Source organism: Anser anser (genome assembly GCF_964211835.1).
Source record: "Anser anser genome assembly, chromosome: 12".
In the NCBI taxonomy this organism is placed as follows: domain Eukaryota; kingdom Metazoa; phylum Chordata; class Aves; order Anseriformes; family Anatidae; genus Anser; species Anser anser.
Genome location: NC_139733.1, coordinates 11,464,338 through 11,483,176, shown reverse-complemented (window position 1 = coordinate 11,483,176; position 18,839 = coordinate 11,464,338). Strand labels below are relative to the sequence as shown.

At 49.8% G+C, this 18,839-nt stretch overlaps 2 protein-coding genes across 6 annotated transcripts in view; both read right to left on the bottom strand.

Annotated features, from left to right (window-relative positions):
* FLNB (filamin B) overlaps positions 1 to 6,076 on the bottom strand; it is an 88,105-nt gene extending 82,029 nt beyond the window's left edge. For 4 of the 5 annotated variants that reach the window (XM_083795239.1, XM_083795241.1, XM_083795240.1 and 1 more), the window contains exons 1-2: positions 5,991 to 6,076; positions 3,319 to 3,375 (exon numbers count right to left, since the gene is read on the bottom strand). The gene's annotated coding sequence lies outside the window, so the exon portion shown is untranslated. The remainder of the gene's footprint in view (positions 1 to 3,318; positions 3,376 to 5,990) is intronic. The other variant, XM_083795243.1, reaches the window with a different exon arrangement.
* Positions 6,077 to 11,319: 5,243 nt separating this feature from the next.
* SLMAP (sarcolemma associated protein) overlaps positions 11,320 to 18,839 on the bottom strand; it is a 100,808-nt gene continuing 93,288 nt past the window's right edge. The window contains exon 24 of the mRNA XM_083795277.1: positions 11,320 to 17,436. Within this exon, the coding sequence (XP_083651403.1) occupies positions 17,356 to 17,436 (81 nt within the window). The 3' untranslated portion in view covers positions 11,320 to 17,355. The remainder of the gene's footprint in view (positions 17,437 to 18,839) is intronic.

The window sequence follows — 18,839 nt, the reverse complement described above, 5'->3', positions numbered from 1 at the left end:
ATGTCATGGCGAGTCCCCCACACGCCCTGCCACTGCCTCGCAGCCATCCGCCAGCACAGCGGGGCTCGCCGAAACCTCGGGGAAGCATCGTTCTGGCTGAAATCGAGGCGTAAATTTCTGCCGGTGCGGCTCCTGGCTGCGAAAACCTGTGAGCCCCAACAGCCTCTGACTGCAGCGAAGTCACACCGATGCTTCGCAGGGCCAGGACCGAGGTGCTGGTACCTGGCCCGTCTGTGAGAGCCGTAGTCGAGAGGAGGGGGGAAAAGGTTTTTAAAAAGCCTCCCGTTGAGCGTTACCAGGGGCAATACTTCTGACTCTGCAGGAATCCTTCCTGCCGCATTCACTGGCAATGACGCACCCACGGGAGGGTGAAGCATGCCCGAGACGAGAGCCGCTGAACCCCCTCCTGCTGAGCTGCTGTTTCTGAAGATTTGTAGCTCTTTGTCCAGCGGAGGAGCTTTATTATTACGGAAAGAACATGAGATTTTTATGAGTGATTTTACAAATTAGTTTCTCAAATTGTTTGCAGCAGCACGAGAAACGTTGCGGTCATTAAAGTTCATAGAAAGTATCAAATGTTCCTGCGCTGCGAAGGCCTTCCTCGTGCAGCAGGAGCGAAGCAGTCAGCCCCGGCGTGTTTAAACGCCTGACCCCGAGGTGCCGTTCGTTAACTCCCGGTGAGCGCACGGCCGCTCCTTCTGCCCATGTGCACAGGGGTGAAACGAGCAGGGAGCTAATCCAGCACAAACCCAGCTACAAACAGGATTTTCAAAACAAATTACTAATTATTTCCATTCACCTCATTTAATTTGGGCTCATAGAGAAACGCTGCTCATCCAACAGTCCAAAATATGTCATGTATTAGGAGCTCAGGAGTCCAACCCAATGAATGAGTCATCACCCAGCGGATGAAATCTCATATCTTCATGGCTGCTCATAAATAAGACAAGCTCAACTTTATAGTAAGTCATAAGTAAACAATGAACTATATGAAAATCAGAGTCAGCTGTGCTATAACTGCACGGGCACGGTGCCCACGCAGAAATGAAAAGCGAATGTGATACCATCACCGTCTGGCTGTGGAGACTCAGTCCGGGGCCGAAGCTCCAGCAGGGGTTTTCATGCTCGTAGCAGGACGGCTGAACGCCCGAACCTCCGAGGCAGCTGCGGATGGCTGCGTGCAGCACACGAGGCATTATCATAGCTAACACCACGTCTGCAGCCCCACAACCCAGCCGGGACATCCAGGCAGGACGGGAGGGGAAGCAGCAGGTGAGGTGCCCGGCGCCCGCTCTGCTCAGCACCCTCCTGGCCTTGTGCCCCCACCACCAGCACCCCTCAGGGGATTTCTGTTTTTACAGACGCAGCCTTTGAAGCCTCCCAGGTCCTCGGGGGCTCGGTGGGGCGCTCCGAAAGGGAGGTGTCCTGCTGCTCCCTGCCCGACCCCTCGCCTCTTCAGCGCAGCCGAGCAGCTCAGGCTTCCACGAGCATGGCGGTAGGGCCAAGACGGTAGCTGCTTGACTATAGGAAGGGGAGAGAGACCAGAACAGCCTTTCCCTGAGAGCAATGCTCCAGTATATGCCAAAATACACAGGGACACGGGCTGCCTTGCAACTGTCCCTGCAGAGCAGGGGCCGGGGCAACTCAGGATATCCTCTTTTCTCTGCAGCGATGTCCGTAGGCACAGGGGGAAACCGCCAAGATGAGGCAGAAGAATGAAAGCCCCAAAGAGGCACACGCCCGGCCGCCGCAGCAGACTCACTGCAGGGCAGGGGATGCTGCATCTGGTGCCCATGGCCTCGCTGCTAGCTCTGCCCACCAAGTACGCCCTCAGTGGGAAGCACGCTTTGTTTTCCCAGCCCTGCTACAGCTGGGACAGGGCAAAGCACAGGCATAACCCAACCGGGGGCACGACTGCACAAGCCCCCACCTCTGCTTTCCCTGCAAGCGGGGGTCCTCTGTGTGCACGCACCTTTTAACATTGTTAATAAAGTCGCCAGTTGATGAGCAGTTTTCAGAAAGAATGCAAAACTTGCATCAGCGCAATATTACCTCTAATCAAGAGATCTTCACAACCCTCCAGAACAAATGGAACTTCATATTTTCCATATGTAACCATCCTTGTCACCCAAAGCACTTTGTGTTCATTATAAATACCAGCTTTCATTAGAGGAAAAAAAAAAAAAAAGCCTTGTGGTGCACGGTTTTCCTGGAATTACATATCTCTGGTTCCCTCACTCAACATGTTTAGAATTAAATCAGAAAACCTTAACTCACCCTCTAATGATCTGTTTGTTTCCAGATCCATATTCCCACAATATGTTTGCTGACAGCAGTTGGGCTTTTTGACAAAAGACAAGCATTTTTTCCCAACAATGTATATTTGATTTGTTCTGGTGCATTACAAGGGAAGAGTGCAGGCTGTATAAGCTGTCACCAGCAACGTGATTGCAAGGCTAAGTGTAATTTATTTAGTACAAACTAAATGTTTATACTAAATGTTCTTTGTTCTGAACATTATCACTTCAATGTTCAGCATTTTACGAAGAGAACAGTGAAAAGGTTGGGTCCTGTTTTGAAAGGATTTTTAAATTTAGCATCGCTATGAATCGGAGCCAGAACCCCAGTGCGTGAAGCTCTCAGGAGAAGGATCATAAAAGCTGCTCCCCTCAGCTTCAGGCACTTCCAGACCGCCCCTTTCAGCTCTGTGTTATGTGTTCGATGTAAGAAAACCAAAATAGATCTTGAAAGGATACGCTGCTTCAAATAAGCATTACACTCTGAATAATGTTGCATGCAATATTTTGACATTACTGTAGCTTATTTCTTTCTCCCACTCCCTTAAAAGAAAATTCCGTTCAAATTCCCCTCGCTTCCACAAAGCACTTTGACAGCAGCAGAAAAGGAAGGGGCTGTGATGAGACCCAGTCCCCCCAGCACCTCTGCAGCCCCGCACCTTCTCGCAGCAGGACAGCGCTGAGCCGGGGCACGGCGTCTGCAGCACCGCGCCACGAAGCAGTGAGAGCCAGCAGTTAGTTACTGGACAAGGGGCTCGCAGCCGAGCATGAAGCACACACAGGTTGGTAATACCTGGGGAGCCCCAGATGTGGCCTCTTCTAAAAGATAAGTTTATCTTATCTTTTTCTGGGTGCGGCCAAGTTCCTCTACCAGCAGGGAATTGCACGCCGCTGGTGGCATGAACAGCATCGCCCCTTATATGTACCTGCCGGTGCTGGACACGTGGCTCCAGCTGTGACATCCACCGCTCCCAAAACAAATGGGGAGAGGGGAGGAGGATGGCTAAAGCACAGGACTCACCTCGTAGCGAAGAGCCTCGGGAGCCTGATCTGGGACGAGCCTCGGTCACTGCAGCACCTGCGCGGGATGAGAGGGCTCAGGCGGGGGCTCCCCCCCGAGGCAGCTGCAGCTGCGCAAAGCGATGCGCTGCAGAAACACGTCCCCAACAGGGGCTACCTGGTGACCAACCAACCCACGCCCCTACTCACTTACTACGAAGGATTTTCCACCACTACATGTTGAAAAACCAGCATCAGACGTTTCTCTAAAGCTAGCTTAAGTTGGAACTATTGGAGCTGGCTGTCCCCCCGCTACGCTGTACCTCATCGCTGGCTTTGCAGCCCCTCTTCCCCAGGGGGTGATTTCTCCTACAAACAGCATCTCCAAGTCTTACTCCTAGAAAGAACTAAATATCTTACTTCCATTTCTACAGAATTATTCTTATTTGCTTATGGTAAAGCATTTTAGACCCAACAAATGAAATACCAGAAAGTTTATCTGGAGAAAGGAAATACTTTTTGTGGAATCCCATTTGCTCCCCGCTGAGAGGATGACTCACAAGGCTGCGAAGTCCCTCGGCAGCACACAGGGGTGTTCCTCTGGGGTGTGAAGCTGGCCCTCCTTTATCACAGATAACGCCTGCATGGCACCAGCATTGTTCTGCTGCCAGTGCCCCATCCTAAATAGGCTTTCAATGGCAAAAATGCACACTGAGATCCAGAAGGCAAGTGACCTTTGTGCTTGCGATTCCGTGTTCGGTTACGCTTACTTTCCTAATTAACATATAGGTATTCCTTTTTGTTGTTGTCGTTAAGACAACTTTACTTAGTTTTAATAGGCTTTTTTGTTGTATTTAAAATGTAGAGGAAAAGAGAAAAAAAAAAAACCACCATTGTTCTCCCACATGTTTGTTTTCACTACGACTGCTAAGAGGAAAAGCCCTCTACAAAAACAGGATGCAGCAGACTCCTCTGCTCTGCAATACCCCGCAGCCCCCGCGCCCTCCACGCTCAGGGCATATTGCAGTGTTCATCAGGAGTCCATAGAAAGTCATATGGAAATGAAAACCATCAACGGGAGTTTTATTACCCTCCTGAATGGGAGTGACATGAGGTCCCTGCTGAATAAACCCCACCAGCCTGGGCAGGTTCTGCTCCCTTTGGACAAAGCACAGGCTGCCGATAAAGCAGACGTCTTCCCTGCAACCCTGCTTACAGACAACGAGGGGTGGATGGGGATGTCCATGGGGGCAAACCCCACTGTTGTGGGAAGGCATCGAGCCAAGGGCTGCATGGCAATAGCCAAGGCACCCAGTGGTCTCATCCCATGCCCCTGCTCAGGTGGCCTACAAGGCTGAGCACAAGGGAGCCAGCCGATGCTGCCCAGCTTGGGCACTACCAGCCCTATAGGACATGTCTCCAGCCCCCTGGAAGCTTCACCCCAAACCTCACATCTCTGGGGTGCCTTCGGGAGCAGGATCCCACGTGCACTGTTTTTGTCCCACTCTGATCGCTGCTTCCCCTGCCTGCTTCTGGACCGAACACAAGCGGTCCCGGGCTGTGCCAGCAGCCTGCAGGAAAGGTGCCAGAAGCCAGGCAGGAGGGCTCGCTGCGAGCGCGTTCCTGCAGGCTGCTATTAGGGAGATGATAAAAAATCCTGCTTTCTTTCTCCCAACACGTTGGCTTTTGGAGGAGTTCATCATTCCAGAGAATAACACTGACTTGTTCTCGGTGATACGGAAGAATAAATCAAAGGCGGTGGCCAGGAGAGCTGCGTTTCTGTAACCAAGAGCCGCATCTCTGGCCAGAAAGCACCTCGTGGGAATCCGATTCTGGCGACTCAGGGGCCTGTAAAGAGCAACTCGAGCTTTTCCGACTCTGAAACACGGTGATTGCAATTCCATTCACCCTGCTCAGAAACTACCACTTAACAGCCATCCGCCTGGCAGCCTCCTTGAGACACCGAGCCAAAAGTGTTATAATAAGAAAAAAAAAAAAAAAAGTGGGTCTCAGATTTTAGGGAAATACTTTTTCTGGTTTCTTTCTAAGGAAAAATACATAATGCTGTAAGGTTGGAGGGTATTCTTTGGGGTGAGGGGAACAATCGGCTATTTTAGTTTTAGGTTTATGGGGATGGGGCACTGCTCGTTTTCCTTTGAACTAAGCGTAATGCTTGTTTCTGCAGCTGAAATAATCGCTTTTGAGCCAGCCTTAATTTCTGAACAAGAGGAATCACTGCTGTAATTCCAGCGTTTTACAATGTAAACGATATAGTAAACGTTTATACAAAAACCTTAGGTAAGACCCCGCTGCTTTATCACCGCAGAATAAAGAGAAGCCCAATGACGGGCATGGTGCCCGTCACCCGGCAGGTACTGCCTTCGTTCGGTAAACCAAAGGGCCAGGGAGACAACGCACACCTCGCACCGCAGCTACACCCGCTGTCACTTAGGACCAGACCCTGACACTTCCAGCCCCCAAAAGCCCCTCTCCGTTCACGCCGAGATCTTTCATCACTTACAAGCTGTAAGCAAACACCCGTCAGGAGACGAAAACCCACATCCATCGCTTCTTCCTCCCACACCCGCGGCATGCAGGGGGCTCCCCCCGGCACCACCCGGTCCCCGGAGCCTCTCCGCTCGTTCCCAGGACCAAGGCCCCGGCCGCCCCCCCCCCCCGTCCCCCGGTACCTACCGGGGGCTGCCCGCTGCGGGAGGGCTCCGGGCGCTGCTCCGCTGCCGGCCCGCGGCCGAGCTCCCTGAGGCGGCGGGCGGGCTGAGGGAGGGGCGCGGGCAGGGCGGGCTCGGCCCCTCCTGGGCCGCACCTCGGGGCTGTTGGGGGGCAGCCAGGCCCTTACTCCCACGGCTGGGGGTGTGTGGGTACCGGGTGCCCTCCCTCAGGCCCCGGGGGTCACGCCTGGGGAGGTTTGGGGAGCACCGCTGGCACCACTTCTTCCCCAAAATGCCACCTCGCCAAGCGGTTCAGGGCTGGGAATGGCTTCTGGGGGAGAAGCCCAGCTCTGGGAGAGGGTCCTGGGGTGCCTCAGCAATGGTCAGAGCCCGCTGGGCCCTACCTGGGCACCCAAATCCCAGTGGGTGACCTGGGGACGGGGCCGAGCTGGGCCCAAGCTGAGAGGGCGCTTGCTCCTGTGAGGGAGCGTCTGGCCCTGCTCGCACCCAGTGTTCCCCAAACCCCTGTGTACGTGGAGAGGGTAGGGCTGGTCCCCAGGAACTCAACCTCCCGTTACTTCCAGCAAGATGTGTAAATCCGCTACATGACAAGTCCTGACCTCCACGTTCCTCCTGCTCTGTGCTGCCATAAAGCCATTGCATTTTGGGGGCAAGCATTTCGGGGCACTGCTTTCTGCTGGGCTGTGTCCCTAAACCAGCTCTCACCTTGACCTATCACACACACCCCTACAGGTCATTCTGAAGTTGTAGATGGGAACCTTTGGGCTCCAGGCCTCCTAGGAAACTAAGCTAAACCCAGCCTCCTCTGAGGCTTCCTCAAAAACCCCTCATTCTGCACGAAATTGTGCCCCCGTGTAAAGCTCTGCTGCCACAGCTCACCCACCCCCTGGCCCAGCCACCCATCTCAGCTTCATCTCAAAGCTGAATTTCACCCCTGTGTGCCACAGCTGGTCCCCAGGTCCTGGAGTACAAGAGGGATTCTGCTCTCATTGGGGACCAGATTTGGGTTTGGGTCATCTCACTCGGTAGCGACCTAGCGGGCGGCAGCCCCTGCTCTGGCTGGGGTTACTGAGCCAGCAACGCTGCGGTGCTGCCTGGGGGGCAAACATCCTCCCTCCGGGGCAAGAAGCGGGTTCAAATTGTTTAGAGAACAAAACTCTGTTAGAACGTTTCATTGGAGTCCGGGGAAATTACTTTTAAAATACATACACATCGCATTAGCAGCAATAATACGCTTTTTAAAAGTCCACTGTAAAAGTAATGATGTTTAGGGACAGAGCCAATGTTTCAAGCCCGTCTGTATGGAGATCGCATCAGGCGCGTGGTTCATGTTCCCAGGTTCTGCAGCATGAAAGAAAATCCTCTGCTAGCTTGCTAAATTGAGATAGTTCAGTTGTGTGATTGTTGGAACTTGGAAAACTTCATTAAAATTGGGGGTTTCATTAACAAATATAGGCTTTTCAGCTTGTACCTAAACTGCCCTTCTCCTCAGTCATCAGTGGGCTCTGCTGTCATAATGCTTAAATGAGCTGTTATATTTAAATTATTAGAAGATGACAAATGAAACCAGGAAATAAAGCATCCACAGGACCCGTCCTGGCAGCTGCCTCAGAGCACTACGTTGTGAGGTTTCCACTCACCGGGCAGACATCGGCTGCTCACCTTCCCCTGCAGCCGGGCACCACGGAGGCAATGCAGCCACCTCAGCACCTGGCCCTTGCTGACGCTTCGTTAAACACTGATGACTTCTCAGCTGAAAGCAAATCAGGTTACCTCCAAGTGCATCTCATGTGAGCAGAAGCAAGGTCTCCTCGCCTTCACCTCCCCGCGAGGAGGAGGCCATGGAGGGGCAATCGCAGCTGATTTGGACCCTGCATGGCCCAGGACGCACCACGTGCAAGCACATTATATATCACTTTTACTTATAGTTACCTGCCCTTGATGGCATTTTCTAGGGGAGCAGGAGCTCTGGAGAAGGACCAGCCCCACAGTCGTGGAGACGATCCCATCTGGAGCACAGAGATGGGTGCTGCGGCAGTGATCTGCTGGCATGCATGCTGTGAAGCCAGCCTGAAATTTCCACAATGTCTAAAATAATGAGTAAAAAGTATGAACAATGAGAATGATGAAATCCAAGTAAACACTGCTAATGGATTTTTTCCTAATTTCTTAAGCCACCTCCTACATTTTTAATGAAACAGAAACATCCAAAACTTTCCTACTTGGAGATCTCATTTCCTTGTTAGTCAGAAATGCCCCAAATACTTCTCCGTCTTTGTTTTCAGCGGTTGGCATTTCACAGAAATGACTAAAAGCATTCATCTTTTTGTTAAGAATACACTTTATTATTATTATTTATTTTAAAGAAGTTTTTCTTTTTTCTCTCTTATAACAATTCTAAGTTTTTCTTTTTTGATATGGGAACAAGCATTCTTCCAAATTTCAACCAGCACCTCAAAGAAACTTTTCACAGAAGGGGTGGAGATATGAAATATTTCTAAGATCCAGTTGTCTTTGATTTCCAAAGAATTTGATTCAAGAGCTAGAAAGCTGTGAAAAACAAGCCCAGTGAGAGAGCAGTAACACAGAGCCAGGTCCTTCCTAAGCCTCCGAGACCCTTTCAAGTCAGTCTGAAAACCTCTTTGTTAATCAAAATAATTGCATGAGAACCCATCAGGAAATTCTAAAACATTAAAAATGAAAAGTTGGCATTACAAATTCACCATTGTGGCTAAAAAACAGATTATCTCCGTCAAAAGCTGTGGGAAAGTTTGCTTTGCAGCGGTAGGGGCAGAAATAAATATTTGCCCAATCTGTTTTGTTTAAACTAAAAACATGCATACATGTGCAGTGTGCTTCAATTAAATGCTATTTTCTCCCCCCTCCCTGTGTGTGTCATCAAACTGCCCCCATGACGAGCTCTTACAGCATCTCTCCCAGGAGTTGGGCCAGCGGGTCACAGGGAGGGTTGTGCCATGCCAGGGCGGGATGGACCATTTTGAATTTTAAGCCTTTTTTCTTCGGCCTCACCTCCGAGCCCATTTAAACGTAGCTTGACCCAACATGGGGACCGGGAGCAGGGACTCCTCTGCAGCCCCCCAGTGTTGTGTGTCCGCCCCGACCGACCCCAGCGCCAGGGTCAGGGTCCTCAGCCATTTCGAGTTGAGTGGCCTTGCTTGAGGAAGGGAGCAGATCGCTTGGGGTCACCAGCCTCAAACTAATGGCTCCAAACCCAGCCGCACACAGCCCCACAGTGGTCAGGAGCCTCTCTTGTCACCTACCCCAAGAACAAAGCCCCCTGCACCAACGGTGGCTCCTGCAGGGACACATCCGGACTTATGACCGCTACATGTCTCCACTCCGGGCTCTCATTCTTAACATCTGTTCACAAAGTTAGCCATGTGCTTTGTTTTGAAAATAAGGTCCATACTTATAAACATGTCATTTAAAAATTCAGCTGTTTAAAAAGAACAACACCTCCACTCCAGCAGCCCTTCTGGTCCGCTCCTCGGTGGCAGCAACGTTCAAAGGGGGGAGGAAGAGAGAAAAGCAATGGCTGGACTAGAAATGAATGGTTGCCACATTTAAAATCACCTGCTGGAAGCAGCCACGGCAGAAAATGTTTCAGGATATTTTGGGAAATAAACGAATGATGCCCATAACCCACTGCTGCTCCCGAGGGGGCTGGGGGCCTCTGGGCGCATCACCCCAGGACCCCACCGGAGCAGCCGCTGATGCTGCTGGCATCACATGAAAGCGCAACAATTCTGTGTGTGGTACAAAGATCCTTTCAAAATGTGTTCTTGCCTGAAACAACTTGCAGCTAAACAGAAGCACAGCTTATTTTGTCCAGATTTAGCAAGTCTTGGCTCTCTGTCAGCTCGGGAGGTCAGGGTCTCAATGCTTCTCCCCCTCGAATCATGAGGAACGTGGCCACAGGCTCCAGACGGGAACCAGACCTTACCCTACGTGCTCATCTGTTGAGCTGACACCTTTTAACTTCGTAGCGCTCGCAGCAACAACACACGTGGTGCAGCTGAGGGCTGCCACGAGGAGCAGAGCAGGAGGGGCAGACAGCAGCAGCTCCCCGCGGGAGGTGACGATGCTCACCCGCCGCTGTGACCGTGCGTGTGCCTGCACCCAGCACCACTGGTCGTGCGAGAGGAAGGTGACCGATTTGACACAACGCTGTGTCCGAGCGAGGAGCGGTGGCTGCTGACAGGCTCAACCTGGGGGCGAAGGCACCTTCCTCCTGCCCCCCGGACAAACCGGAGAAGCCCAAAGGCAGTTGAAGGCACCTCAGGAGAGGAACAGGGACCAGCGGGGAGCCGTGCTGGGGAGGAAAAAGGCCACGGAGCAGGATTACAGATGAACACCACGTGCGGCGTAATTAATCGAGATTAGTTTTTATTTTACAGCACGAGCAGCCCGCAGGCTCAGCATGTGGCGATCTGGCCCCGCGAGCTCCCAGGCGCGGGGCTGGGCTGGGCGCCTGCGCTGGGAGCGCTCCAGGCTCGACGTCAGCCCGCGGGAAGCGGTGCCGGTGACTCACCGAGTGCGTGCTTGCTCCGAGACTGATGAACCCCTGCCCGGCACTCTGGCCCTTTCCACGGCCCTGCTCCATTAATCTTCCGGTTAAAAAGCGTGGCAGCTGCTGGCGGGGGAATTTCCCACGGAGCAGAAGGGTCCGGGCCCGCAGCCCCCCGCACTAACTCGCTGCAGGGCCGCGGGGATTCACGGCTCTGCCTGTGGCCAGAGCAGGGGCTGGCCACAGCATCGGGCAGCTCACGATGACATCTTTGCTGCCATGAAAGATCCACCTCGGTGCTTTTAGGCGGATTCCAGCTTCTGCAAGAGCAAGCTGCCCGGCTGCAATGCCCACAGCCGACCTCCCCCCTCCCCTCGCCCCTGCCCGCTACAAACCACAGAGATTTGGGTTTTTGTTTTCCCTAGATTACAAGTTGCTGTGTGCTGGCCCAGCACCAGCGTGCTGCCCCCAAAGGCCCACCTACCTTTGTGCTGTGAGCAATAACAGGACTTTGCCAGCCTCAAAAACCTGAAGCACGGTTACACACCATCTGCTAACGCTCCTGAGGCGCAAGAACCGCCCAGGGCCACAAGTGTCAGAAAGACCCAGGACACTGGGGAGACAGGCTCCACCGAGGAGCTACAGGGAACAGAACTCGGTGTCTCCGTCCCTTCTCATCCAGGACAGCCTGTACCTAACGCGGTATCTTCAGGCGGAGAACTCTTTGCTCACACTGGGGATGGGGACCTGGGGAACGGGATGACCAATGCAGCCAGGGACTGGGGTCCAGTTACCACACAGCTACTTTACTCCATCCTTTGACTTTATTTTATATCCATATTTCTTCAATATAATAGAATACAACTTATTTTACATAATGTATACAAACTATATCACAGTGCTTTACAGAGCAAAGCATGAATTACATGGTAAAAACTGGGAGAAAAATGATGGGATCCTCTGCACTGCCAAGCCCACTGATTTCCCTGTGGAAAATATTTTTCTCCCTAGTCAGTGACTACTCCCTGGACACCCTCAATCTACTCCGACCTGACCATGTCCTGCCCCAAGGTGACCGTGGCTGTCACCACAGCACCGTCCCCATCCCCAGCAGGAGGGCAGGGCTGGGGCTGCTGCTGCCTGTACTGAGGCTCCCACTGCTCTCATCTCCATGTCTCACAAACCATAAAAAGCAGCTGCCTTCTGAGCATCACAGTTATTCCCAAGGTAATTACTGCAAACTCAAGGAAAGAGAAAAAAAAAATGGTACAACTCATTCTTTTCTCCAAGGATGAGCTTTTTTTTTTTTTTTTTTTCCCATAACACATGGGTGGCCCCAGATAAATCTCCGGGTTTGGCAATGCTGCTTGCTACATTTATGGAAGCAGTAAATCAGTTGCAGCTCCACAGTAACAGAGCCAGGGCAGGACGTGGACCTGTCTCCTCTGACAGCTTTTTTTTTCCTTTTTGCAGCTGCTTTATGAACACAGCTAGGAAAAGCACTCAGAACCATCACTCAAGATATTATGGGATACTGTAAGTGATGTTGGATTGATGACTGCTACATCTCTAGGAATGAAAATACTGACAAGGGAGAAGGGGATGGCTTTTCTGGAGGTGGTGGGCAGCAGAAGCTGCCGGGGGGGGGGAACGCAAAAAACAGGCAGACAGCAAGGAGAGACAGAGGGAGACTGGCCTTGCTGGTAGGAGAAAAAGATTAGACAGATCCCCTGATTGATCTCTGTAGGAATCCTGAACGAAACGCACACCTACGCAGACACACGAACACGTAGCCACAGAAGGAAGGTACTGGCTATGGCTTCCCGCGACGCCTGCGTCACTGCAGAACATCCCATGGTAAACGGGGCGCTATTTTAAAAATTATTTCTAATGAGTAATAAGAATAATAAAACACCCATTTTCCATTCTCTAACCTAACGGAATATATGTATAAGTTCACAGCATCTGTACAACAATGTCACGTCCAGAGCATTTCTCCAGAATTGGAAAGATCAGGTTCCCTTCCTGAAAGAGCAAAGCTGAACACACCCACGGCAGAACTGATGACAATGTGCAAAAAAAAAAAAAAAAAAAGAGTACAGGAAAGCATGTAGGAATGTTTCTCTGTGTCACTTAATTTAGAAACATAGGTCAAACATACATTTGATGGGTAGGAAAAAAGGGTTAGTGGACAAGAAAATATAGATGTTTCCTAAATTCCGAGTCTGCTTCCTCTCCTAATCCCTTCCATTCCAGTTCTCAAGCTGCCACACGTCAATGAATCAAACTTTGACTTCAAACCATGCAGCAGGAGAATTAGTTAAATGCTTGAACTAAATATTGCTCATAAAAATCTATTTCATTTTCTTAACTGCAAGCTTTCCAACTGGGAAAGGAGTTTTAGGCCCCGACACAGTCTAAATTGGTAGGAATAGAAGTTTCTCTTCTATCCCAACCCAAATAATCTGGAAAAGATACAAACTCACACATAGAATTCTTTTCCAGGACAAACTCAGCATGATATTTGCTTAACCAGGAGGAATTCTCTACATCTAAACGATCCTTGAATGATCTCTTCATTTCTGACCACACTTCCTGTAGTCCTTGAAACCACTTCAAGTATGATGGGTCTCTGCTGACCCTTGCGGCTGCCGTTCAGCATTCCAAGAATTCCTCCTGACCAGGACCTGGAGCATCTGCTGCAGCATCTCTTGGGCCCAGCAGCCATGGGACAATCCCACCTCAGCTTGGCTGCCAGGTCAAGCACTACTGTGAGGTCATTCCAGCAGAAAAAGATCTCAGACCATGCCTGCACATCTGCACTCACCAAAAAAATATTATAATAATTTGTAAAAAATCTAACATAACATGTCTCTTTCATTTTGTAATGTATTTATATAATAATATAGGTATAATCCCTAGAGCAGAGCAGCCACAGCCCAGTGAGTAAGCACAAAATAAGCCCATGGAATGGCCTCACAAACAAAATAAATGCACTGCTGGATGACATCTGGCCACACAGGTGGAGCCAGGTGAACGACAGCTTCCAACGTTATCAAGAACAGATTAAGACTTGGGGATAGAAATGGGTCCCACCCAGACTCATTTTGCTTTTAATCAATAGTTACGTGAGCTTTTACCTTTATTTAAAGTTTGGATAACTGAAAACTGATAACCATAGTCTCAAATATTAAAAGAGCAAAGTGTTTATTAAATAAATATTGGGTAGTCATTATGAAGCTTCTCTTCCAGAGAAGGTTATGACTACAGTTAAAAAAAAACATTCAAACCCTACATAGAATAGAACTTCAGTGACTGTGTCTTGGCCCCATTTGTCAGCGCATCACACTCCTTTCCCTTGGCTCGCCACCTTACGAGCAGCAACCATTTCTCAGACCGTGGAGAGGAGGTTGCATCTTCCCTACAAGCAGGCAGAAGACTACTGCATTAAACTAACGAGGGAAGCTTTGCCTGTGGAAAATATCATCATTCAAGTTTCCATATTGGTGGCATAACTGGAATATCTAAGTAATCGTGCGAGTGTTTTCTTGGACTAGTTTTAAGATTACTGCATGAAAGGAAACGCTTTGAAGTTCTGGCAAAAAGGAGAACTGGAACTGGTGGCTTTGTATCCTGCTGGGCCTTTTATGGGCCATAAGCATATATATAGAGCAGTGATTAGGTCAAGCTTTTTTACTGCTTTCAAGAAACATTTCTACATCTGAATTCTTCCTTAAGAATAGAGAAAAGGAGGCAGCAGCTCTCCCTGTTTTGCTCCTGGCCAGCAGAGGGTGGCTTTACGTGATGCTCTGCAGATACACAGGGATGGGCTGAAGGATCTTGTAGACCAAGGTCTGCTCCCTCCTGCGCAGAGGCATAAGGAAACAAGCCCAGAAAGACAGTGAACTTCAGGTGAGCCCATCTCTGTGGCCCGTGCACATGCAAAGACAGCTTGCTGCCTTCTCCGCCACACAGGCCTGCTGCAGACCTTGTCTGGTGACTTCTTCTGAACCTCTGCCTCGGGCCTTAGGTTCTTGCAGGAACACGGGGCCACAGCTGAAGGCAAGACTGCAGCAGAGACCCCGCTGACCCTCCCCAGTGCGGGTGGCACTCTGTCAGGCAGCTTTCACTGCACACAGGGTCAATTCCTATCCGCTGTATCCTATCTGCCTCCACAAAGCCATTAAGACATGCACACAAAGTTCACAATGATGTTATTTTGATGTGTAAACAACAACTCACGGCCAAGACAAAAAAAGGCAAAATATTGAGAGTCTAGTATGGCACCAGTTAGCTGAGAATATTCTTTTTCCTTCACCCTCCTTGCTTCAATAGGATCAGTACTTTTTAATGCGATCTTCATCACATCATCTTAAAAGACTACTCAATTCTGTTGAAGCATAATGAACTGCGTTGTAAAGTATAATTTCCTAGGATTTCACACTCATGATACTCCAAATTACACTGACTCCTGTTCCAGATGTGCAAAAAGATGTGCTGAATTTTAAAGGACAAAGAGAAGATGCTATTAAATACCCACTAAGTTAGCCCTTCTCTAGAAAGTGCTATATGTAGATACAATGACCACTGAAAGAATCCGGAAAACATAGACCATATCCTAAGGCAGTGATGCATCAAACATGTGCTGAAGCCCATAAAAATAAGTTAAAGGCTGTGTTGACAGACAGGATGAAGGGAAAATCTGTTTCTGGGATTAGTAGTTACAAAAGGTCTTCCAGATTCTGGAGGAATCACAGGATGAGATTTCCAGATGGCTATCCAGGATCTTAGGAAGACCAGAGAAGAGGCATGTGTCCCTAAAGTCACCAGGCACAGCAAATCTTCTGGGTAAATGGTATCTCAAGGTATTCCTGAGAACCTTCACGTGAAGGTGGCACCCAAAATATCCAAATGAGGGCAGGCTCTCCAAAAGCGGTCAAAATCTTCTAATGTATAGTTTCCCTCAGATTTTAGCCTGAGCTTGGGTATTAGAATAAGCAAAACACAGCAGATAGCACAAAAAGCAACTGTGTGGCCCCTTCCAAACCGTCTCAGCAGCGTTGGAGCCCTTTGCAGGGCCAGGTGCCGGGCTGATGGGTCGGTCTGTAAGCGTTTCTCCCTCTCTGGCTGACAGCTTGGCAGCACTGCAAGCAGCAGCAAGGAAAAGGCAACAACCAGATGAGAGGAAGCAGGAATCTGACCCAAAAGCTCGTGAGACAGACCTGGCTTAAGGCCAGAGAGAAGTGGCAACAGCCACCAGAGTCTTGTGTCCTTCCACGAACAGTACGCGTGACGTTGCTTGCTGACACGTGAGCCCATGTCTGTGCACAGAGTGCTAGGAAACGGGGAGCATGTACCTGCTTTTCTCATGACAATTCAATAGAAATCTGTTCTTTTTGGTAAACATGGCATAGAAAATCCAGGCGAGGAGAAAGCAGGGCTTTCTCTCTCCAGCAAGCAGAGGCATCGGTGCACTGCTGAGGGCCAGCCTGCACCAAGGTAGAGCCCGCCAAGCTGCGGCTCTCCCCACCGGAGCGAGTTTTCTCCCACTCAGACACAAAACTGATGCGTGAACCCAGCCCGGACAGCGCTCTTGGCTGCTGACAGGACAACTTCAAAAGCTGAATGACAAGCTGTAGAGCAGATGTTCACCCCTGGCAGCAACTACAGCCGTGCCGTGGTGCATCATTTTGCTTTTTAAGCCACGGCCAGAAAGGATGCGCGTTATATGAAGGAGGCTGAACCTGAACGTGGTGATATTTTCTGACAGACACCAGCAAACTTCACCAGCAATCTTTCTCTGGTAGGAAACCAAGCGCTTCCCCGACAGTTCATCAGTGCCCTGAGCACCAGCACCTCTCCGAATGACTAACACACTGAATCACAGCAGCAAGGCAGCGGTTCCCGTTACTTTATGGTTCAGGCATCATTTACAAAAGGCCTCTGGAGGAGTACAAAACCAGATTTCTGGAGGAAGCCTGAAGAGGACAAAAGAGCTGCCTGTGTTTGCCTAGCATTTCCCAGCAGGCTGCAAGCACTAATTTTCACATAGTTTTAAAAGAAAAAAAAAAAGTGAATAGTTTTTGCTAATAAATTACAGTTTGATTCACAAAGCTGATCTGGCTCAGGACACAGCATCTCTTCAACATGCAACGTGAAGATGAATCACATGTAGCTCAAAAGGACATCGTTCTTAAAATTTGCTCTTCCAAAACTATTTAAGGTTCCTGTTCTATAATAAAAGATGATGTCATTCTTAATAAATGTAGTGGTGCTCAGATCAAACCTAGGAAACCAGTCTCTTCCCTCGAAGAGTTTAGTAACCATGTTAACTTTCTTATCAGGTAGGAGAGTGTAAAAACTGGCCATGGTATAAATAGAAGCACAGATAAAAAGAAAAATGTGCAAAAGTAACCAAAAACACATACTTGACACACACTTCTTTTGTTCCTAGAAAACTGGCTAAGTCAAAAGTGATATAGTTCTCATTGCTCTCCCTCTGTCCAAGTTAAGGAGATTAAACTTCCACACAGGAGAGCTGTAACTGAAAAGTATTGCCATTATTCTAAGCACAAATAGCTTTTTCTCTAATACCGAGCATGCATGTGGCCTCCCCTCTCCCCCCAGCTTACATTTTACGAGAGTTTGGACAGTCAGAGAAAACTCTCCTTCCACACGTTCAGGATGTTAAGATTTCAACCTCCTTGCAGCAGGAAAATAAAGTCATCTTCTTTGCAATGCCACCACACTGAGCATACACACAGCACTTAAAGAGTAACGCATGAACTGATCTCTGCCATTGCTGAACACTGCAGTGATCCCGAAGCAGGTCTTGGTCCTGTCATGTCTGCAGATGCTCTGTTAAGGACTCCAGGGACATAGAGCAATTACTAGGGTTTGTTTCTGCTTTCCAGGAGCAGTTCTGTTTAGGAGAGAATAAAAAGGGATTATTTTTACCTTATCGTTTGGACTTACAGGGTGTGAATTGAATATGTCTTCCCACAGAGATGCATCTAACAGCTAAGTGTTATAGTGCCTCGTAACGGGGGTTCCTCCCAGGCAGTGTACCCAGCCCTAAAGGCTAATGAGGGTGAAGCGTGGGGCCCAATTAGCAGCACAGCTGGGGGCTGCGTGGTCGATACCACCGCTGCGTTCAGGCCACACACTGAGGGCTGTCCAAAGTTCTTCTGGTTTGGAGTGGTTTGTTTGCTGGATTTGTTTTGCTTTAAGACTGTTATACTTGACATCTGATTCTGGTAAAAATAACAAACCATCTCATTTTACTTAACCTTAAATTTACATTAAAACAGTACTGTAAACTGCATTGTCTGAATCTGTGGGACTGTAGGAAGTCTCTATAAGGCATTTTCCATTTGCATGTGTATAGAGAAGAAAACATTTAAGTGAAGATAATTTTTTCCATATATATTCTGTACCTTATTATATATAAGAGAGAATGAGACAAAACAAAATTAGAACAAAGATTCTTTGAAGTTTCCAAAGAATCTTTGCCGTAACCATAGGGATGGCTAAAGCAAAGCTCCACGGATGAAGCAACGAATGAAACGACAGATGCATCGACAGCGTCTCGCTCAGAGCACAGGATTTAGCCAACACAATACCGAGACCTCGCAAAGGACGTGCTGACACCAACATCCTATTTCCTACAGCAGAAGAGGTCGACAGGTCTTACCTTCTCCTGACGCAGTCACCCTTCATTGTGCCCCACAACAAAGCCTGTTGTGGCTACGCCTGCCCCCGTGATGGCCCCGTACCAGGGCACACAGCACACGCACTGCGCGAGGCGACCGCCGCTACACCTCACCCTACGTTTCCTGCTGCAGCGACGGCCGAGGCAAAAGCCTCTGCTCCCTGGAGACCACGGTGACTAGAAGGCCATCTCTAACTAAACACCCTGGACGCGATTGCTACCTTCTTTGCTGTTCACCCGCTTGATGCCGCGAGGAAAGCTCCACGTCAACCTGATGTTGCTGCAAAAAGCAGAAGTCGCCTCACATGGGCCCGGCCTCGGCTGCTCAGGCGGCACTGAGAGGTGGTGACCTTGCGAGGTCAGTAGGAAACCCGGGCCCCAGCTGAATGCCAGGAAGGGGACAAGAATGGAGCAGGCTTCCCAAAAGGTTCAGGCACGGAGCAGGAAGGCAGATGCCGTCTCCAGGGCCCCTCTCTCTGGCAGTGCTCTAAGCAGCACCATCACCTCACTGCCTCTGAGGCCGTGCCTCCTGCGCGAGGCAGGCCAGCTCCCTGCCGTGCAGGCTGCTGGTGGCTGCAGGACATCCACCAGGGAGCACCAACCCAGCATGGGAG